The sequence below is a fragment of the Mytilus galloprovincialis genome, chromosome 12 (genome assembly GCF_965363235.1).
Source record: "Mytilus galloprovincialis chromosome 12, xbMytGall1.hap1.1, whole genome shotgun sequence".
NCBI lineage: Eukaryota > Metazoa > Mollusca > Bivalvia > Mytilida > Mytilidae > Mytilus > Mytilus galloprovincialis.
Genome location: NC_134849.1, coordinates 60,110,986 through 60,135,154, shown reverse-complemented (window position 1 = coordinate 60,135,154; position 24,169 = coordinate 60,110,986). Strand labels below are relative to the sequence as shown.

Below are 24,169 nucleotides of genomic sequence, written 5' to 3'. Positions count from 1 at the left end.
GAAAAAGACTTGTGACTGTATCATTGAATCTGGTGTCCAACATTATTGTATTCAAAGTGCCATACAGAAATATAAAACTGTAGACTTTTAAAACTATTTTTGTCTCCGCGAAAAAATCGTTTTCTCCACTATGTAAGCTGTAAAGTGTAGTTGTAGTAAGGGAAACTCCCATGCTAATACCTCCTTCTTCTACCCCAAAGAGTAATTCAAAATACATGTACTTCCAACAAAGAGTCAATTATTTTTTTATCTCAATCTAATTACTTTTGGTTTTTTTTAAACAAAGTTTAAAGCTTATAAAATAATATTAACATTGACAGAAATAATATTTATATCAATCTTATTTTCGTCAACAAAACTTAGTTACTATTCAATGTTTCAGTTTCATTTTTCCGCATTTCTATGACGAGAAGTTTCCGCTTGTACAGGAATTAGCGTTACTCGTGTTAATTGAAGAAAAATAAATTTAGATTGTATCAATTGGTAAACTATCTTGCAAATCATATATACACATCGGAATACAGTGTTGGGTAAGGATCCGATTAATTCCGAATAGTGTTGTCAACGGTTAACCGGTTAACCGTTTAACCCTCGGAAGGACCGAATATCGAATACAAAAAATGCTAACCGGTTAACCGGACTTTTTTTCAGTATAAATAGATTTGATATAAATGCATACTTGCCAACCTCTGACAATGGCAAATCATGTCATGAGATGACATGACATAACAAAAAGCGTGTGAAATTGCGTGACGTCGATGCGGACTAGTTAAAATGAACAAATTCTGACTTGGATTGAGAGTTGTCTCATTGGCACTCATACCACACCTTCTTTTATCTATAATACCTTATATTTTTAATACAATTTTTTTAATGTAAAAAAACCAACATTCTACTGTAAACTTTTATTATATTCAATGGTGGCCTGTTTTGCTGCTTTCAGCACATCACAACTAGGCTGATACTCATAGCAACTGCCAGTTTGATTAAATTTGCATGACAAAAGTGCACATAATGTATCATTGTTCAGCTCAGATCTAAATTCTGTGTATATCTTTGTAATGATAGAAAAGACTCTTTCTCAATCAGCATTGCTATTTGGTAAAACTAAAAATGCTTTAGCAAGCTTTGAGAGTATGTTAAAACGTTTTTTATCATTGAAGATGTCATCAACTTCTGACATTTCTCCCCATAATGATGGAATGTCCTGGTCAAAGGTGGGAAGATCATCAGGAGATAACAGCTGGTACTCTGTAAACTGGTCTAGAAGTTCTGATGTATTTTCACACCCTATGGCCTGCGGAAACCTAGTAGCCAGCTTTGTAACTGAATAAGAAAGAAAAAAAAAATTTTGAATACCATTGAATACCCCATCAAATAGCTAGTTGTCATCTCACACATGTAGTTTTGATTGCAAATGATAGATAATGTTTAAGATGCATAATTCTTTGTAAGTAATTTACAGAAAAACTCTCCAGAGTCAGATACTATCTTGGTTTTCACCCTAGGGTCTATAAAAGCAATGTCCTGCAAGGTGGAGTCTGAGAAGGGAAACTTATCAACCATCTTGGATACTATCTTTATATAAAAGTTTCTGGTTGTTCTGAAAAATATAAAGATAAATTTGTGTTATTGATCATGTACATTTTACATATGACATATTTTACTATACCTTTATAAAGTACAAATATTACCAACCTCAACAACAACTGACAACAACAAGTAATACCAACCTGTACAGTTTCTTTTCTGTTTCAACACCAATTTCATCTTAGTTGTCTGCAATGTAACCTCTGCATGGCAGTCTCACAACAAGTTTATCATCAGGAAGGAAATGGCCAGCAACAACATATGGAACTTGTGTGTCCAACAATGACTGATGTCTTTACAAATATTTTCAAAAAGATTCTCAGCAACCTTTTGACCTGATCATGGAGTAACCAAATCTTTGATGCATCAGCCTGAAAACATAGATACATTAATAAATATATCGCAAAGCTGATAGAAATTACATAATTGCTCGTTGATATACAGAATTGACATAATTGCTATTTATTAGAGTCCAGAATTTTATTTGTTACCTGAAATGCTGTGTTGAAGTCATTCATTGGTTCCATTACATCAATCATAAAAAGAAAATACATTTTCATGTCCAGCAGTTTTGCAACTCGTTTAATTCGGTCTTCTTTTTCAACGTCCTTGTGGCTTTTGAAGTAAGATAATAGTGCTGGCCAGTGGCCAGTGGTGTAGAGTACACGGTCTACACATTTCTTAAGAGACAGCCATCGTGTACTCACATGTTTGATAATCTTTAATGGATCTATGTCTTGGAATTCTAAACATGCCTTATACTCTTCCTTTCTTTTAGAACTTTGATTGAAATGGCAATATATATCAAGGATTAAGTCCTCAACAGACAGAGGAATCAGCTTCACAGCTGCCCCTACACACAGATTTGCTAGGTGACAAATACAGCCCATGTCCATTACTAGTGGCTGTCTTTCTCTAATACGTGATATTACAGAGTTGTGTTTGCCTTTCATTACACTACAATTGTCTACATGAAACCAAAGACATTAGACCACGGAATTTCATGTTTTGTGAATGTCTGGTCTAGAGCATGAAACAGGTTCACAGCAGTTCCAATATTGGCAATAGGCATGTACAAGAATCTAGTTAGAGGCATGTGTAATTCGTTATCAAATAATCTTTATAATAAATGAGTACTGAAATAATTTTCAAATTTTGTTCTATTAAAAAAAATTATCGTCGAGGTCATTAATTTGAGAGATCAATTGTCCTGTACACTGATTGCTATTGTTAATTCAAAAAAAAATAAAATCAATTAGAGGATCCTCAATGCTCTTCAACTTTGTACTTGTTTGGCTTTATAAATATTTTGATATGAGCGTCACTGATGAGTCTACTATAGACGAAACGCGCGTCTGTCGTACTAAATTATACTCCTGGTACTTTTGATAACTAATTAGACAACTTGTTTATCATATAATTTTTTCAATCTCACTGAAGCTTTTACAAACGCCACAGTAGACACGGTGTATTGGATTATTAAAATCAAACTTAGCCAAGAAGCCTTACAGACAAGCCTTATAATGCCAAATGAGAATCTTCAATTTGTGGTATTAAAAACCTAAGTTTGCAGAGTTCTATAGATAAGACCTTCGACCATCGACGCAAACTACCGGTAAATCGGTTAATCGGTTGAACGATTATCCGAGTAACCAGTTAGTCAAAACTGTACGATTTGACAACACTAATTACGAATATAACAATAATAATTGAGACTACGGTTAAACTGCGTTATTCTAACATTAATGCACTTCAATGTACGCTAGATTTATTAAACTTAAACCTTCTATAGTTTTGTTGCTTGATACTTTTCGGCAATAAGAATGAAATTACAATTACAAAATAACTGGACTCTGAAAATGAAAACACTGATTTTCCCAGTTTCAACATATAAACATCAATTGCCTTCACAATAATTGATTTTTTATTGACTTTTTAAGCCATACTAAGTTGGATATGGAAATTCTAGGTGAACATAAAATCAGTAATGGACGGTAATGAAATCATATTACAATCTCACATGCTCAGTCCAACAAAAAGATTGGACGAAAATATAAACATTATAACATAATTATACAAATCGTTGATCGCAAGAGTACTTGAAAAAATATTTTTACCTGAAGCATGACAGACATTGAAAGTTTCCTTAACTTCAAAAAACGATAGTAATGAATGATATTACGGACTACAATATGCTCCCAAAAAATATATATTGGATTTTCAGGAACTGTAATATAAAAATTGTATGCAATATTGTAAAATTCAGTAAAGATTTCAAGTTTGGTTTAAATACATCATGATAACATTAACAATGGTTTCTAGTCCCAAAATTGAAGTGTAACAATAACGCAATGATACCGTAGACCCTTATTATTGTTACATTCGTAATTAATCGGTTCCTTTCCCAACCCTGCATTCCGGCAATTAGTCTCCAATGTAACAATAATATTTTTTGTTACATTTCCATGTAACCGTTGCCAGTGCCAAATAAATATTAAACCCATCATAGATACCAGGATTGAAACTTTGTATTTGCGCCAGATGTGCGTTTCGTTTACAAAAGACTCATTGGTGACACTGATTAAAAAAAAAGGTCAAATAAAGTACGAAGTTGAAAATCATTGAGGACCAAAAATTCCTACAAGTTTCGCCAAATACAGCTAATTATATATATAAGGTAATTTATTTCTGAGGTAGAATATCGCAAACTAGTCAAAACATTTACTAAATTTTATCATCGGTATAAGGAAATCATTCGTAAATATAACATCTTTTACGTTCAGGTATTTCACATCCAATCTTTTATGGTAATATTCTTTACAAAGCACAAAACGGTCAGTATTCACCTCAAAAGCTTACAAAACCTTTAAACAGACTTATAAAGAAGGGATATAGTTACGATACTGTTGTCAGGTCATTAAAGATTGCATATTTGGCTTTAATATTGATTCACTTATAGGGTCTTTGCATCGGAACTAAACACATTTATTTAGAAAAAAATCAGTTGTTGGCATGACACGTGTTATGTTCTTCTCATATATTTTATGATAGTATGATACTAAACCCCTAACGGGAGGGATTGTGCCTAATTTTCATATCAAATTGATTTTTTTTGCTACTTTTGCTACTTTATCTTTACTTGATATAATATAAAAATAGTTAATTTTGTGTACTAGATATTTAGTTTTGTATATAAACAGGTTGATCTATAATGAACCATTCATTCATTTGACTTACTGTTGGGTAACTGAAACCACATATTTATTTTTATTTGGCACAAGAGGAAAAAAATAATTCTGTAACAATAAATGAATAAAGAAAACATAAACTGAAACAACTGTTTTTGTGGTTATAGTTTAATTGTATTCTCAGTTATGAAGTGAACAATATAAACTAAAACATATAAAGGAAATAGAGTATCAACGCGACGCGACAAACGACATTAAAAAAAATACAGTTATTTTTTTTTAAGCAAAATGTGATGCTATCCAAAATTTCTGGGGAGAACACTGAATTATGATTAAGACATAATCTTTCAATCGGTTGGACTCGGACTTCTTTTGAACTGAATTTTAATGTGCGTATTGTTATGCGTTTACTTTTCTACATTGGCTCTGAGACTACTATAACTGTGTTATAAGTAGTCTAAGATTGGCTAGAGGTATAGAGGGAGGGTTGAGATCTCATAAACATGTTTAACCCCGCCGCAATTTTGCGCCTGTCCCAAGTCAGGAGCCTCTGGCCTTTGTTAGTCTTGTATGATTTTTAATTTTAGTTTCTTGTGTATAATTCGGAGTTTAGTATGACGTCCATTATCACTATACTAGTATACACATTTTTAAGGGGCCAGCTGAAGGACGACTACAGGTGCGGGAGTTTCTCGCTACATTGAAGACCCATTGGTGGCCTTCGGCTGATAATTCTTGCAAACAACATATAAAATATCATGCATTTACTATTTTGATCCCCCTTTCACATGACTAAATATTTAGCTTGTAAAGATTGTTGACACCATCAAACACCATAGCTGAGTCTTGCTCTTACTCAAGGCGAAACAAAAACTATGTGTCACAGGTTCTATTATAGAACATCTTTTCCTTTAGGGAGATCTCAAACTTTTCAAAGAAGCCCGCCTCAGTGTGCAGAATTTTCTCGCTGTGTTGTCTGAAGAACCCATTGGTGGCCTTTGGTTGGGTTGTTTTCTTTTTGACAAATTCCCCATTTTAATTCTCAATTTAACTTGTATCTAGGATTCACTGGTGTTGATCTTACATCCTCTTGTTATGACTGGTTAGATCTATAGTATATGTTATAAAACCAACACAACTAACTATAGTTAACTTATATCTAAGATTCACTCAATCTGATCACATCTCCTCTTGTTATAACTGGTCAGATCTATATAATATGTTATACAATAATGCACACGCTGAAATGTTTCGCCTTCTTTACTAATCATTGATATAATGTTGATAGTCCTAAATATAAAGCTTTATTACAACTGTCACATAAACCTAACATTAACCAAAAAAACTTAACATTGACCAATGAACCATGAAAATCAGGTCAAGGTCAGATAAACCATGCTAGACAGAGATGAACAGCTAACAATTCTTCCATACAACAAATATAGTTGACCTATTGCATAAAGTATTAGAAAAAAAGACCAAAACTCAAAAACTTAACTTTGACCACTGAACCATGAAAATGAGATCAAGGTCAGATGAAGCCTACCAGCTAGACATGTACACCTTACAATCATGCCATACACCAAATATAGTAGACCTATTGCATACAGTATAAGAAAAACAGACCAAAACACAAAAACTTAACTATAACCACTGAACCATGAAAATGAGGTCAAGGTCAGATGACACCTGCCAGTTGGACATGTACACCTTACAGTCCTTCCATACACCGAATATACTAGACCTATTGCTTAAAGTATCTGAGATATGGACTTGACAACCAAAACTTAACCTTGTTCACTGATCCATGAAATGAGGTCGAGGTAAAGTGAAAACTGTCTGACGGGCATGAGGACCTTGCAAGCTACGCACATACCAAATATAGTTATCCTATTACTTATAATAAGAGAGAATTTAACATTACAAACAATCTTAACATTTTTTTCAAGTAGTCACTGAACCATGAAAATGAGGTCAAGGACATTGGATATGTGACTGACGGAAACTTCATAACATGAGGCATCTATATACAAAATATGAAGCATCCAGGTGTTCCACCTTCTAAAATATAAAGCTTTAAAGAAGTTAGCTAGCGCTGCCGCCGCCGCCAGATCACTATCCCTATGTCGAGCTTTCTGCGAAAAAAGTTGCAGGCTCGACAAAAACTGCAACAACATACTATAATTTACTTTTATTGTAAACACAATATGCATTTATAATTGATTACATGTATTCACCGTTTCTGGCCCCAGTTTCCAAGTAATATAATTATACAATTTGCTAACAATTGGTCAACATCCATCTGATGGGCACTTGTCTGTTCAATATTATGATTATTTTCATTGATTGAGGTACAATAAAAACTTCTTAAAGGAGTCTACATTTTACATACCACTAACGCTCAGTATATAAATATTGATAATTATAATACCTATACCTATGTGAAAATGTCAGATTCTGGGTGATAAAATCCTGGACATAGTGCTTGCCATCTGACTTAAAACGAAAGCTGTTAACCTCTAATATTTTGATTTGTGTGTTTTTATTTCAATGTCACAGTTATGTATAAACACATCTTTTTTTTTTATAAACATGTAAGGAAAAGAAATCTGCTAGAAAACTGGACATTTATTTCAAACTTACTGTTTACATTATTAATATACAATCTTGACTGGAATAACAGTATGAATGACTACTGTGGATTCACGATTAATCATTGGATACCGATTTTTGTGCGTTTCGTGGCTACAGTTGAACCACAAATATTTAACTAATTACAAATTTTTCTATAGGTTTTGCATCCAGAGATAGGCAAAACCATGAAATCAAATATCCACGAAACTGCAAGTTTTCCTTAATCCATGAAAATTAATACCCACAAAAATAAATGAATCCACTGTATATCATTAGTGAAAAAATAATAATTCAAAAATAGTATGTATTTTGTGAAACTTGTTAATATAGAAATGTTCCATTATATACAAATTTTTACTTTGGTACTGACATAATTTATACCAAACATTTCTAAAAATGCCTGATTTTAAATTAAGAAATTATTGAGAGACTAAGCATAGGTTTCAACTCCCTCAGCCCAAGACCTAAGATAGATTTGGATATCATTTTTATGTATTTTTTGGTCAAATACTCTTCAACTTTTTCAATTCTTATACATCCTTAGCTTTCAAATTTGTGGTTTGAGCCTTCCCGATGAAGGTTAATCCAGAAAAGTGCTTCAAACCCTTGAACTTTATAAAGTGCTGTGTTATTTTTTTATATAGACTTAATGCAAAAATTGTTTTCCTCCATCATCAATATTGGTATCCAAGAATATGAATAAATCCACATATTAAATTCTTAATCAAAGAGAGCAGCTAGTAAAAAGTTGAACAATTAGTGAATGTAAATAATGGCAATATTTTTTCATTTTCATTCTTCAACTCGTACACACATTAAGTATAATCTAGGATATTGCAATTTACTGTCTGAATAAGTGTTTCTTAGGTTGTTTAAAAATATGATATTTTAAAAAATAACAATATTTGTATAAAATATAGAAAATTAACAAAAAATATTTTAGATAGCAAAAGTGTTTGCTGTTTTAAAATGGCTGATTAATACAAAACAATTGGTACTAAAACTAGAGGCTCTAAAGAGCCTGTGTCGCTCACCTTGGTCTATGTGACTATTAAACAAAGGAAGCAGATGGATTCATGACAAAATTGTATTTTGGTGATGGTGATGTGTTTGTACATCTTACTTTACTGAACATCCTTGCAGCTTACAATTATCTCTATCTATAATGAAGTTGGCCCAGTAGTTTCAGTGGAAAATGTTAGTAAAAATTTACAAATTTTATAAAAATTGTTGAAAATTGACTATAAAGGACAATAACTCCTTAGGGGGTCAATTGACCATTTCGGTCATGTTGACTTATTTGTAAATCTTACTTTGCTGAACATTATTGCTGTTTACAGTTTATTTCTATCTATAATAATTTTCAAGATAATAACCAAGAACAGTAAAATTTCCTTAAAATTACCAATTCAGGGGCAGGAACCCAACAACGGGTTGTCCGATTTATCTGAAAATTTCAGGGCAGATAGATCTTGACCTGATAAACAATTTATCCCTGTCAGATTTGCTCTAAAGGCTTTGGTTTTTGAGTTATAAGCCAAAAACTGCATTTTACCCCTATCTTCTATTTTTAGCCATGGCGGCCATCTTGGTTGGATGGCCGGGTCATCGGACACATTTTTTAAACTAGATACCCAAAAGATGATTGTGGATAAGTTTGGATTAATTTGGCCCAGTAGTTTCAGAGGAGAAGATTTTTGTAAAAGATTACTAAGATTTACGAAAAATGGTTAAAAATTGACTATAAAGGGCAATAACTCCTATATGGGTCAACTGACCATTTCGGTCATGTTGACTTATTTGTAAATCTTACTTTGCTGAACATTATTGCTGTTTACAGTTTATTTCTATCTTTAATAATTTTCAAGATAATAACCAAAAACAGTAAAATTTCCTTAAAATTACCAATTCAGGGGCAGCAACCCAACAACAGGTTGTCAGATTCATCTGAAAATTTCAGGGTAGATAGATCTTGACCTGATAAACAATTTTCTAATGGTCAGATTTGCTCTTAATGCTTTGGTTTTTAAGTTATAAGCCAAAAACTGCATTTTACCCCTATGTTCTATTTTTAGCCATGGCGGCCATCTTGGTTGGTTGGCCGGGTCCCTGGACACATTTTTTAAACTAGATACCCCAAAGATAATTGTGGCCAAGTTTGGATAAATTTGGCCCAGTGGTTTAAGAGGAGAAAATGTTTGTAAAAGATTACTAATATTTACGAAAAATGGTTAAAAATTGACTATAAAGGACAATAACTCCTATATGGGTCAACTGACCATTTCGGTCATGTTGACTTATTTGTAGATCTTACTTTGCTGAACATTATTGCTGTTTACAGTTTATCTCTATCTATAATAATATTCAAGATAATAACCATATAACCGCAAAATTTCCTTAAAATTGCCAATTCAGGGGCAGCAACCCAACAACCGGTTGTCCGATTCGCCTGAAAATTTTAGGGCAGATAGATCTTGACTTAATAAACAATTAACCCCATGTCAGATTTGCTCTAAATGCTTCGGTTTCAGAGTTATAAGCCAAAAACTGCATTTGACCCCTATGTTCTATTTTTAGCCATGGCGGCCATCTTGGTTGGTTGGCCGGGTAACCGAACACATTTTTTAACACGATACCCCAATGATGATTGTGGCCAAGTTTGGTTAAATTTGGCCCAGTAGTTTCAGAGGAGAAGATTTTTGTAAAAGTTAACGACGACGGACGACGGACGCTGGACGACGCCGGACGACGCCGGACGCCGGACGCCAAGTGATGAGAAAAGCTCACTTGGCCCTTCGGGCCAGGTGAGCTAAAAATAGATAACAATTTAAAATTCTAGATTGAGTCCCTTTATCATCTTCCCAGGTTGTTAGCAACAGCTTGCAGCGCTTCATCTAGATAAATCATAAATCTGTGGACGTCTTCAAACGAGCAATAAAGAGGCGCAGGAGAGATTCTTATTACACTTGGTTTACGTTCATCACACTGAAATGTAAAAATAAAATATAACAATAGTTTCTTATTACACTTGGTTAACGTTCATCTAACTGAAATATTAAAATAAAATATAACAATAGCTCTTTTCAAATAAGATTTTACAAATTTATTGATGTCTAAAAACTTTATCAACACACTCTGAACCTAAATGTTTAAATGCATATGAGGATGAGGAAGAATCTCACAGGCTCAACAAAAACAACAGATTGATAGATTTATATTGAATTTGAAGAAGGTAAATCAAGAAAAGCGCTTCGGAGGCAAGAAATTATTAAACATGTCGTTTTCAATTTTTACATCACTGGGACAATACCTCTGCTGGTGGACTATCAGTCCCCAAGGGTATCATCAGCTCAGTAGTCAGTATTTCGGTACTGACATGATTACACAAACTTAACTAAAATTGTCTGTTTATAAATTGATAAATTTTTAAGAAACTATAAAGGTTTCAACTACCTCAGGCAAAGTTGGCTTTAGATGAATTTGGCTGTTTATTTTAGGTATTTTTGACATATAGCTCTTCCATGGTTTCAGTACTTATACATCTTCGGATTTCAAGTATTTGGCTTTGAGCGTTCCTGATGAAGGAAAATCCAGAAAAGCGCTTTGGACGCAAGAAATTATTAAACGTAGTGTTTTCAATTTTTTACTGCAATGTTTTTATTTTCAATAACTTGAATCAAATTATTGACAGAAAAGGACACAAAATTTGAAAAGCTTTAAAACAGCTTAATTTTCAAACAATTTCAACCCCATATATGGCTTGGACTGAAAGATGTGAAGATCTTACCACAACTCCTCTTTTTTCCAATTCCTCAAACACATGGGTGATGTTGATTGAAAACGACAAAGATAACTGAGCTCCTCTTCTGTTTATATCTGCTGGAGTAAGAATATCTACATGGACATGTTTCCAATCCGTCGACGTTCCATCGGCAATATGTTTGGGATCCTTTGGATATTTATTTTTGATTCTCATCTCTAAGTAAGCGGTCAAAAGTTTTGATTTTGCTTTTATCTCTGGCATAGATGTTTTGTTAAATATCTGCAATTATGAAATAAATGACATTATATCATTACTAATATTCATAAATTATCAAACTACTTTAACCAAAAACTATAACCTGGTACTTGGTACATAAAAGGAGTAAAGACCACAAAATATATAGACCTATTGTAAATTTAGAAATTTTTTGCAATGTTTTTATTATTGCAAAAATTGTGGCAGGGTTAGAATCGCAATAATTTAACAGGATTTTTCTCAATATTGCAAAAATTGTGGCAGGGTTAGAATTGCAATAATTTAACAGGATTTTTCTCAATATTGCAAAAATTGTGGCAGGGTTAAAATCGCAATAATTTAACAGGATTTTTTCTCAATATTGCAAAAATTGTGGCAGGGTTAGAATGGCAATAATTTAACAGGATTTTTCTCAATATTGCAAAAATTGTGGCAGGGTTAGAATCCCAATAATTTAACAGGATTTTTTCTCAATATTGCAAAAATTGTGGCAGGGTTAGAATCGCAATAAATTAACAGGATTTTTCTCAATATTGCAAAAATTGTGGCAGGGTTAGAATCGCAATAATGTCACAGGATTTTTCTCAATATTGCAAAAATTGTGGCAGGGTTAGAATCGCAATAATTTAACAGGATTTTTTCTCAATATTGCAAAAATTGTGGCAGGGTTAGAATGGCAATAATTTAACAGGATTTTTCTCAATTTTGCAAAAATTAAAACAATCAATGTAAACACCAAGGGGACAATCAAAACTTTAATTTAAAAAAAAATGTAAAACCATGTGACAACAAGAATGTGTCCTCAGTACACGAATGCCCCACTCGCACTATCATTTTCCATGTTCAGTGGACCGTGAAATTGGGGTTAAAACTCTAATTTGGCATTAAAATTAGAAAGATCATATCATAGGGGACATGTGTACTAAGTTTGAAGTCGATTGGACTTAAACTTCATCATAAACTACCTTGACCAAAAACTTCAACCTGAAGCGGGACAGACGGACGGACGAACGAACGGACAGACGGACGGACGGACGGACGGACGGACGCACAGACCAGAAAACATAATGCCCCTCTACTATCTTAGGTGGGGCATAAAAATAAAAACAGAAATTCAAATAACAGTCTAAAATACAGATCACAGAACCAAATATTGTACTAAAGTGATCCCCTACAAAACCAGGAAGACAAACATTAGTCCAAAATACAGTCCACAGAACTAGTGATATTAACATGGTGTGATCCCCACCAAAAACAGGAGTGAACATATAAGGTTTGAATTAACAATATATGATAAGTTTATGTAAGCAGCTATAATGTAAATATTTTATGAGGATACAAATGAAAATAACAAGAATGTAAACAGTTATAGTTTGGGCTCATGTGTCAATATATTTTGTGCCAATTAGCACATGGCTATGTCTAAAAAGGGAAATAAGTCATATCAGAATCCAGTTTGCTGCACAAAAATAAGAATTTCAGGAGTATCATAACTGATAATAATCTCTAATGTCATTTTTTTGCCTTGCCTCAGAACTTGTACTTCTAGGTGTATTTGGATATTATACAATTGAATGAAGTCGATACAAGAATATATTGACCTTAAAGAAGTATATTGACTGAGGCCCAAGTCTGAGGTAGATACACTTCTTTGGGTTGATAAATCCAGTTGACAATTGACCTAATACAAAGGCTATGAGCTTACCTTATTTATATCAAAATTGTCAGTGCATTATATTCTCTTTTTCTGATCATTTATATTTGTGGGAATTTTATAGATATCATATTGTCTCTTTGATAGTAACAACACATTAATTCTCATTTCAATTATTTTTTTTATGTTTTTTGGGAACATCTTTTGTATTTGCAGATTTTTTTTCTTCAAATAAGCAATCTTAAAAATACAATTTTTGAAAACTTTGAACAATATGGTCCGAGACCACAATTGTCGTCCCTTGATTTTCGTTGTCCACGAATGTAGTCCCTAGTGTGGACAGTGTGTTACTTGCTAATATTTTTTATACCCCTCCCAAATGTATTTCTCCATGTTTTATGCCTCAAATAGTAAGTCAAGGGATGAAATGACACTGTCAAAAAAATTGGGTAATGAATTCTAAAATAAAGTAGTGATTTGGTCCAGTTGAAAAAGGTTAAAAATTAGCACTTCGGAAGCTGTGAAAAGATTTCAAAACCCCCTTAACATAAAATTGTCCATATTTTGAGTTAGAGCCAATGAAGGTTTCTATAATTTTGACTTTTGTCCAAAAAGTAGTACAACACAATGTAAATATTTTTTTCAAAAAGCACAGGTGGGATTTTTTTAATTTGCATTTATTGTCTAAATGAAATGCACTACGAAATAATTGTGGTCTCAGACCATATCAGTAAATTCATTAAAAATATAGATGACATCACAAGGTATTATTAGTTACATAGTGTGCGAGTGACCTAATACGGTATATATTGGGTCAGCAAATTCCATATGGGGTGAGAGCGAAGCTCGAATCCCCATATGGAATTTGTTGACCCCATATATACCGTATTAGGTCACTAGCACACTATGTCACGAATTTATCTTACCGACTATCTTAACGTGTGAAATTTAGACCTATCAAAACGAGCAAGTCCTCAATACTGTGAGCATTAAGAAACTACTTCCATAGATCCTACAAAAACAGATACCAACAATAACAACTTGTGAGGGTTAAATAGGCATGTCAGTTAACTGCTAGTAGTCTGTTGTTATTTATGTATTATTGTCATTTTGTTTATTTTCTTTGGTTACATCTTCTGACATCAGACTCGGACTTCTCTTTAACTGAATTTTAATGTGCGTATTGTTATGCGTTTACTTTTCTACATTGGTTAGAGGTATAGGGGGAGGGTTGAGATCTCACAAACATGTTTAACCCCGCCGCATTTTTGCGCCTGTCCCAAGTCAGGAGCCTCTGGCCTTTGTTAGTCTTGTATTATTTTAATTTTAGTTTCTTGTGTACAATTTGGAAATTAGTATGGCGTTCATTATCACTGAACTAGTATACATTTGTTTAGGGGCCAGCTGAAGGACGCCTCCGGGTGCGGGAATTTCTCGCTACATTGAAGACCTGTTGGTGACCTTCTGCTGTTGTTTTTTTATTTGGTCGGGTTGTTGTCTCTTTGACACATTCCCCATTTCCATTCTCAATTTTATGTAAATTTATTTCAATCTTAATCATCAATTTCTTCGTCTGTTGAAACCTTTACGATTTTTTTCTCAGTACCGTTTTGTTTTTTATAAAGGGACGTAACACCACTACTAACCGTGTATGAAATAAGCCCCGCCTTCCTCTACCTTATATGGAATATAAAGGGACGTAACTCCACTACTAACCGTGTATGAGATAAGCCCCGCCTCCCTACTAACCTAATACCAAATATACACGGTCTCCACGAGGGCGCTTTTAACCAATCACATGCCTAGAAATGTATAGGAGGTAAGATAAATTGGTTTACCAAGAGTCGCCAGAAGTCCAGTATACAGAAATTCGGGTGTATTATGAAAAAAGTAACTAACCTCTAGACTTGCTTTTAAAGGAGCACATAACAGGCCTGGTGTATTACTAATCCTATAGTGATATGCGCCTGGAATTGGGTCATGTTCTAAAAATAAAACAAAAATTATACCGATTAAAACACAGTTTTTATAGTCATGATAGTTATGAATATGAGAAAAAAATCAGTTTGTTAAAAAATAGTTCTAAACAAATTAAAACTCAGTACAATCATATTTAGTTCCAAGATTCCATGTTTGTGTGTACCTTAGGGATGCATCAAATTACCTAATGACATTTCAATTACATTTTGCCTGTCACTTCCCAAATGATAAAAATGTTGAGAAACTTTATTTTATTTCCTTCACTAGGACGTGGACAAACACAAAATTAACTAGACAAAGTGACGGCCCTCTACTCTACTCTGAAGTGACTGTATTATAACAAAATCAATGAAGAACTTTCTTTGAGACACTATTGTGTCTGAGAGACACAATTAATGCCCCGGCAGATGGAAAGTGTTAACTGCTTATACCCCAAAAATGTCAACGTTCAACTATCTCCCAAAAAAGCATATATTAGTAAAATCAAAACTCTGACCACATGCACACCTACAATATATGTCCAAACAGACAGCAAAATTAAAACTTCCTAGTATTCAAACCGTAGGAGGAGGTATCTGGAAAAGCTCCTCTTATGCAAGTAAATACTCCAAAAAAGGACAAAGGTCAACTATCTCCCAAAAAGAGCAATTATTATGTACAAACAATCATCAAAGTTAAAGTTTTCTAGGATTTAAACTGTAGGAGGCGTTATGTGGAATTACTATATACCCATAATTAGACAAACAGAAGGATAGACAGACGGACGGACAGACAGGGGTAAAACAACATCCCCCCTATTCTCAGTTGCAGGGCTCAGTTGCGGGGGCATAATAAAATTGAGAATGGAAAACACAAACATCATCTTATTAAATATTTGATCATCTAAATGTGTTCTTTAATAGTTTTGATATAGATAACAACAAGTCAATGATGTTTATAGACAGCAGTATGAATATTCTGATTCTCTTCTGTTGCTACATGACAGACATTTCTTGTGCCAATTTAGGACAAAATATTCATTTAGAAATTCATTTACCTATGTCAGTTCTAAACAGGAAATTAAGGAATATTTGTCTTTTCATAGATTCCTAATTCCATGGTCTTTAGAAATTCAGTATACAAGCCTTAAGGATGTACTCAGGTCAAGTTTTTAAATTTTTGTCAGATGTTTGGACTTCTTTGGTTTTTTCATGCAATATACGGTAAAATATTTTGTCCCATATCACCTTCTTTTCTTTTCATAAATTGAAGACTTTGAAATTCATTAGCTCCTCAAATTTTGAGACCCTAATAAATGCCAATGCTAAATATAAGGCAAAAGTCAGAGTCAGTCTTTTCCTGCCATTTTTTTAAAAATTCAATAACTCGAAAAAGAGTTCCATAACCTATCAATATTTCTAGCTTATTTTGTTCCTCAACTAACATTATTCTGATTTATATTATCAGTTTTAAATTCTAGATTTTTTTAATTTCACATTATAAGTACATCTTTAAATCCAAGAACATATTTATCAGATAAATAGAAAAAACAAAGGTCTGGAATGGATGGACAAGGTGATTGCACTATACATATATTCTTGCGACTTCTAAAGTATGGTACAATCATGGTTACCATTATTCATCTGAAATCTTGTAGAGTATTTATGTCCCCACCAGCCCTCCAGCTTCGGTAAATCTGTGGTTTTGTGTTTCTCATGTATAAATATACTTGCTAATCCACCAGCACTTGAATTCATATACTGAAAAAAAATATTCAGAGTTAATAGATATAAGAAGATGTGGTATGAGTGTCAATGAGAAAACTCTCCATCCAAGTCACAATTTGTAAAAGTAAACCAATATTGGTCAAAGTACTGTCTTCAACATGGAGCCTTGTGTCACACTAAACAGCAAACTATAAAGTGTCCAAAAAATGACTAGTGTAAACCCATTCAAACGGGAAAACCAATGATCTAATCTATATAAAAAACAAGAAACAAGTGTCTACTTTAATTTGCAATAACACATTTAATGATGATTTTATTGTAAATACTTAACAGTTAATTCAGTAATTATTGTAGTTTTTTTTATTCAATTCCAATAATGGGACAGGCTATAATAAGAACTCACATTCTGAAAGTTAGATACATACATCTGTATACAGGTTTTTCTGAATTTACAATGATTCTATATAGTCGATGTTTAATACTAGAAGTCTCGTTCTAGCCTCCTATATCCATTTTAATGAAATAGCCCTTAGCTTTTCTGTCTTGCTTTGTTCCTAAACATTTGTATAACAGAGGTTTTTTTTGTTACTTTCATTTTAGGGATAAGTCAAACTTGTTATCACTGCATCATTACCTATCCTGATTTTCTGATTTTTAAATGCTGTTTTAGACTTGTATTTATAAGCTTCAACATCTGATTTTTAGATTTTTTTAAAATTATTTTTGTTAATATTTCATTTCCTGTGTCAGATCTAATCTACTCATTCTAAGTCTACATTGTAAATATATATGAACTTGTTCTTATTATGATCATTTCTCATGCCAACATATATATCTAAGTACAAACCCCACCAGGAAAAAGCCTGGCTCCAAGTCAAATGAATGTCACCTTTGAAGAACACCTACAGGCAAATTCACTTTCTGCCCTTGTAAAAACACAAACATGCAATGTCTACATAAGCTTCTTACCATGTAAGAACATAATTAGGCAAAAATATATATCTTACCTTGTAAGAACACAAACAGGCAAAATCTACTGCTTACCTTGAAAGAACACCAACAGCCAAAGTCTACTTCTTACCTTGAAAGAACACCAACAGGCATAGTCTACTTCTTACCTTGAAAGAACACCAACAGTGAAATTCTACTTGTTACCTTCAAAAAACACCAACAGGCATAGTCTACTTCTTACCTTGAAAGAACATCAACAGGCAAAGTCTAATTCCTACCTTGAAAGAATACCAACAGCCAAAGTCTACTTCTTACCTTGAAAGAACACCAACAGGCATAGTCTACTTCTTACCTTGAAAGAACACCAACAGGGAAATTCTACTTGTTACCTTCAAAAAAACACCAACAGGCATAGTCTACTTCTTACCTTGAAAGAACATCAACAGGCAAAGTCTAATTCCTACCTTGAAAGAATACCAACAGGCAAAGTCTTCTTCTTACCTTGAAAGAACACCAACAGCCAAAATCTTTTTCTTACCTTGAAAGAACATCAACAGGCATAGTCTACTTCTTACCTTGAAAGAACACCAACAGGGAAATTCTACTTGTTACCTTCAAAAAAAGAACACCAACAGGGAAAGTCTACTTATTACCTTGAAAGAACACCATCAGGGAAAGTCTACTTTTTTCCTTGAAAGAACACCAACAGGGAAAGTCTACTTATTACCTTGTAAGAACACATACAGATGGGGTCTATACCTTACCTCGATAGAACACCAACAGGGAAAGTCTACTTATTACCTTGAAAAAACACACACAGACAAAATCTATAACTTACCTTGTAAGAATACAAACAGGCAAAGTCTAATTCTTACCTTGAAAGAACACACACAGACAAATTCACTTTCTGACCTTGTAAGAACACAAACATGCAATGTCTTTTTAAGCTTCTTACCATGAAGGAACACAATTATGCAAAAACTTATATCTTACCTTGTAGGAACACCAACAGGCAAAATCTACTTCCCAGTCATGTAAATGTAACTCTACATTTCCTGCAGCATGTGCCAGGTCCCAACCAACATAACATCCCTTCATTCAAAAAGAACATAAAAAACTGTTATTTTTATTCTCTTAATATCTTTTAAATGCAATAGCAATTTTTGGAAAGGAAAATAACATCAATAAATCCTGCTTTGCCAAATATGACATGATTTCATAAACATTGGTTTAACCACTCAATAGATTATTCATGTTCAATACGACTGCTAAGATAGGCAACAGAATATCATAAACTGTACCAAGAGATATTTCTGCGATAAAAAAAATGTCAACTGATACTCCCCAAAGTGTTCTTGATTGAGAGTAAAATAATTATTTCAAGGGTTCAAAATATTAGCATGCTTGGAGGAACAAATTGAATAAGCATGACCTATTGCTTGAAAGATCGGAGTAAGACTTGATTGTTCAGATAGTAATTTAATAATGGCTGACAAATATACAATTGGTATCGCCGTAGCGACGTTAAGTAATAAGTAAATGTCCCGAAGGTTTGTGCGTGACGTTCCCGGAATAATCGCTGATATTGCATTGCTCTATTGCTTTTTTTCAGAAACCATTTTTCTATTTCAGTATAAAACCATAAAATTGACCTGTTGATCCCAATATCAATGGGCTTCTTTCCCTACTCCATATTCATGATATTGTCATTCAATAAGGCAAGGGATACTAAAGATAATTACTGGAAACAATTTGTTTTGGACACACAAACAGATGGAAAGACTTATTCATTAGCATTATGCCATAAAAATCAGAAGATGGATTTACATATGTGATATAACACCCAAAAGATCTTAATGATTTTACACTATAGAGCACAATCAGGAATGTCTGTATTGCTTATTAAGCCATACTCTTATTTTGTTTAATGAATTGTTATCTATAAGGTAAGTCCTACTGCATATCTTATCTTTGTTGTCCAAATAGCAAGATATGACAAAAATACAGCCAAACTTGACTATTGTCCTTAATCATATAACTTGTTGGAATATCTATTTTACCTTTTCATGACCAGCTTTTGTTATGGTAGGAATGTCAAAGAATTGTCCTGTATAATATTGGACTCCAGAAAAGCAGACGACAGCTATAGAATCTCCTTCTGCTTCTATCTTATCTAAAATGTCTTCTGTTCTTAATGTATATTCTCCCTGTAAATAAAAACATCTGGATGAAAATTAGCTCTTATTTGACAGTGATTTAATTGTTTCAAAGTTTAAGAGGTTTACACGAGACAACTTTCTGGATTTATTAGGATTTCCCTGATGAGAGGTGTTAATTTAAGTCTTGAAATCCATTGCATATACTGAATTTATCTTATTATACATTAAGCTATATGTTTGTCATTACAGCTAGACATCACAAAAGTTCCCATAAAATGTTTAAATTCATACAAGAAAATGCCTGACATCAGAAAAAAAAAAAGATTATTGTAGAATGCAGAGGCGTAGCACTCTAAGTTATATTGGTACGGGGGAAAATTAGGATGGGTCGTGAAGCGACGCATCCCGCCTCGCAGAGGCGGCTATTCGGCAAGGGGTTCGGAAAATTTTGATAAATAGTGCAAAATCCTGCATTCTGGCGATCTCCAGACACTTAAATTTCGTTCCCTAAAACCCTAGTTTTAATTGAAACAATTTATTTATGACTCTTTTTAAAAAAAATCAAAATATAAAACTTTTGTAAAAAAAACTTGAATCTGCATTCTGACGATCTTCTGACATTTAAATTTCGTTCCTAAAAAAAATTCCTTATCAAAATTCCTCAGTTACAAAGACCAAGCAATAAACATGACAGATAACCATCAGAATTTCTCATATAATATCAAATAAGGGTAAGACAAACAACGAATCTATGACACTGCGAACAAATCTATTTTCATCGTGAATATAGTTACACCGCAATAACGATCAATGAGTTCATGATCATATGACAAATGAATGCTAGAACTGCTAAAACATTAATATAGTAGCAACAGAACAATGTTCAAACAACTTAGAACAAACAAAGTTAGAACATTTCCAGCTGATCAAGAGAGGGCCGACATCCAAATTCACAAGTCATTTGTAAAGGCATCGTGATTACAGATTAGTTTATATATATATATTGTGTCACCAATACTGCTGGTGATCCGATGGATAAATCTGTTGTAGAGTTTTCACTGGTTCAGACGTACTTATATATTCTAAACATCAACCCAACAATGCTAGATTTGTAAATTTGCGTTAGCAAATTTTTTGTTCTTCCCTCACCAAGTTTCAATTTGATATATCATGGCACCAAATCACATTGTACTATGATAGGCGCGCTAGACCACTCGACCACCTTGGCTCTTATCAAAAGTGATAAACTAGAAAATATGCAACTTGAAGCGGCTTGGATAGTTACTGGCGGTACTAAATTGGCATCCATAATCAAATTAATGAAATTATACAACGAAACAGGATGGGAGTTGGCTATCAGAACTTTAGACGTAATTAACATGAAATGTTTCACAATAAGACCCCTGATTATTTAAGTGATATCATCCCTCAGCTATTGTTTAATATTCATAGTTATGACACAAGACGAACAAATGACACGCGACATATAAAGTGTAGAACAGCATTTTATCAGAAATCTTTTCTTCCATCAGTTATTCGATCCTGGAATGTTTTCCGGACGATATCAGATTAGGTCCATCTAAGTTTACACTTAAACGTTACCTTTATCAAAACGTAAGTAAAATACCAAATTATTATTTTTATGTAGACAGTAAAGGACAAATACTTCATGCCAGACTTCGGATGGATTTCAGTAATCTAAACGAACATTTATTTATGAGAAATCTTGAAGAAATTAAAAACTGTACTTGTGGTCGAATGGAGAGCAGTAAGCATTTTCTTCTCGAGTGTACTGGGCCTATTATAGCTGACTATGTGGTATGGGCTTTGCTCATTGTTGAAGGTCGTACGGTGACCTATAGTTGTTAATGTCTGTGTCATTTTGGTCTTTTGTGGATAGTTGTCTCATTGGCAATCATACCACATCTTCTTTTTTATATATTCCTTGTTTGAAAACGTACGAAAGAAACTATTCCGTTCCCATACAATGTACAAACACTCATGTTTGGCAAAATAACCTCAGTCAAGAGGAAAATCTACTCGTGTTTAAACAAGTTCAACAATTTTAAGTAGATTCAACGTGATTTGGCATATAGCGTCTTTCATGGTTAGGATCGTGATTGGGTGAGACAGTCTCGACAAAGTCCTGAAAACAGCCCACCCCGGTACATATATAGCAAATATCAGACGAAAAAAAAATCCACTTTTTCAGTTGCAGTTATTTGATTTTTTTTGACAGGGAGAGTCGGGAGACGGATTAATATATTTCTGTATTTATATGTATATGACATGTATGTACATGTTTTTTTAAATGTAATATGTAATAAGTAAAGGTATTGTTTTAAAAGAAAAACAAATCCAGGTATTTCAGGGGGAAAAGTTGGTAGCCTGGAAAAAATACATAAGAGTTAGATGCGTTCAGGAAATATAATGGAATAACATTTTCTAAAAGCATTAAACGTGTTTGTAACCCGTCGAAGATCAGCCATGGGGCTTCAGTGATTAAAATTTAAAAAAAAAAATCACTGCGGCTAGGACTGGTCTATCATTATGTACTTTATTTTTTTAAAGGATCATGCAAAGGTTGGCACGTCTACTATGTGACTGCTGGATTTATATCCATGGCGTATATTCGTACAACTTGCTTTCAGATTTTGGCGTTTTGGAACGCTAGAGATACTATATCACACAGCAGTTTGTAGATTTGTAGTGTAAAACTCCAAAATTACGAGAAATGATATACAACCAAGTGCCACTCGAAACTTTTGAACATTTGGTCTTTTTTTATATAAATTTCACAATAACTGTTAAATGAAGAAACAATCATAATTTTCCAATAAAAAAGTGTTAAATTACAAGAGAAAATTACTTGCATTCAGTTTTTTCGATTATTTTGTTCAAAATGCAACATATATTTTGCACACACTATTTAAAATCTTAAAAGGAAAACAAAAAGCCCTGTGTACAAAGCACATTAGCAAATATGAAAGACACGATCACAAAAATTTACCATAGCACAATATCACAATGGCGCGGAATGTACAAGTACTGCATACATGTGAACCTCCCGACGGGAGTACAAAACTCCCGTTTTCAGGGGTCCCCTCCCGTCCTCCCGTCGAAGAGAAAAAAATCCCGTGTAGAAAAAATTTCATGAATGATAATTTTCAGTCGCCATTTTTACTATTTTGTTTACAAAATTTATCATTGAGATCGTAAAAACCCGAGATTTTTTAAGTCGTAAAAACAGGAGGTTTATCGAACGTATCCGGTGTAACTGACATTACCTGATTACGCAACATGTGGAGATTTTATTTCTCGCTAAAGGCTAATTAACAAGTGATAATAGTTTGATTGAACAATCATAAGGTGTTTGTATATCAATTACTCGATGTGGCTTCTGTTTATGGCACACGCCAAGGATGATTAAAGGCAAATACCGATAAATACCGGCATTGATGGAAAATGGAATGTTGTTGTCCAAAAATTTATCGGAAGTTTTTTGATGCCAAGAAAAACACTTATTGTATATGAAAATCTCGAGATGAAAATACTGGAAAAAGGAATGGTTTCAGCTCAATGTGAGCTGTTTGCTACACAAGCTGACTGAAAAATTATATAAGCAAATTCATTATTTTGTACACCATTATGTGTTCAAAATGCCAAAACGACAGTTATCTCCGTCTTCAAAGACACCAGTTTCAAAACAACAGAAATATTTGACAAAGATCAACAATGTTTGTTAATTTATTATTTATTTATTATGTAATAAATGTATAGCATAAATCTCTCTTATATCTCAAGCCAATGCCAATGAAAAACAAATAAAAAAAGATTCTCATCAGCAATCAACAATGTAAAACAAAAGAAAAAAAGATTCTCATCAGCAATCAACAATGTAAAACAAAAGAAAAAAATATTCTCATCGTAAAATAAAAGAAAAAAAGATTCTTCTCAATTATTCCTTAATATATGCAGACTTTAACTAATGCCATTCACAAGGAAGATTGAAGAAAAAAAAACATCATACGGTTAGTTTTACGACGAAAAATATGTCGATAAAAAACCTCCTGATCTGAGGTCCAATCTCCTGACCAAAATTTCCAAATCTCCTGATCTGAATTTTACAGTCCATCACATGTATGGTACTGAGCCACGTCAAATAGATATAACCAAAAAATTACTAAACAAAGTGTGTTAGTGTTGTTGAAGTTGCTTTGTATTCCCATCGGCTTGATGCCTAGAAGCAGAATGTGCAGTTTAACAATATGCAGATCGATTATTTGTCT

The 24,169-nt window shown here is 33.3% G+C and overlaps 1 protein-coding gene across 2 annotated transcripts in view; it reads right to left on the bottom strand.

Moving 5' to 3' along the window:
- Positions 1 to 6,957: 6,957 nt before the first annotated feature.
- The window catches only part of LOC143054439 (kynureninase-like), a 34,745-nt gene continuing 17,533 nt past the window's right edge, over positions 6,958 to 24,169 (bottom strand). For both annotated transcript variants that reach the window (XM_076227453.1, XM_076227452.1), the window contains exons 8-13: positions 19,782 to 19,928; positions 18,715 to 18,813; positions 16,677 to 16,803; positions 14,984 to 15,069; positions 11,200 to 11,454; positions 6,958 to 10,397 (exon numbers count right to left, since the gene is read on the bottom strand). In XM_076227453.1, the coding sequence (XP_076083568.1) occupies positions 10,266 to 10,397; positions 11,200 to 11,454; positions 14,984 to 15,069; positions 16,677 to 16,803; positions 18,715 to 18,813; positions 19,782 to 19,928 (846 nt within the window). In that variant the 3' untranslated portion in view covers positions 6,958 to 10,265. The remainder of the gene's footprint in view (positions 10,398 to 11,199; positions 11,455 to 14,983; positions 15,070 to 16,676; positions 16,804 to 18,714; positions 18,814 to 19,781; positions 19,929 to 24,169) is intronic.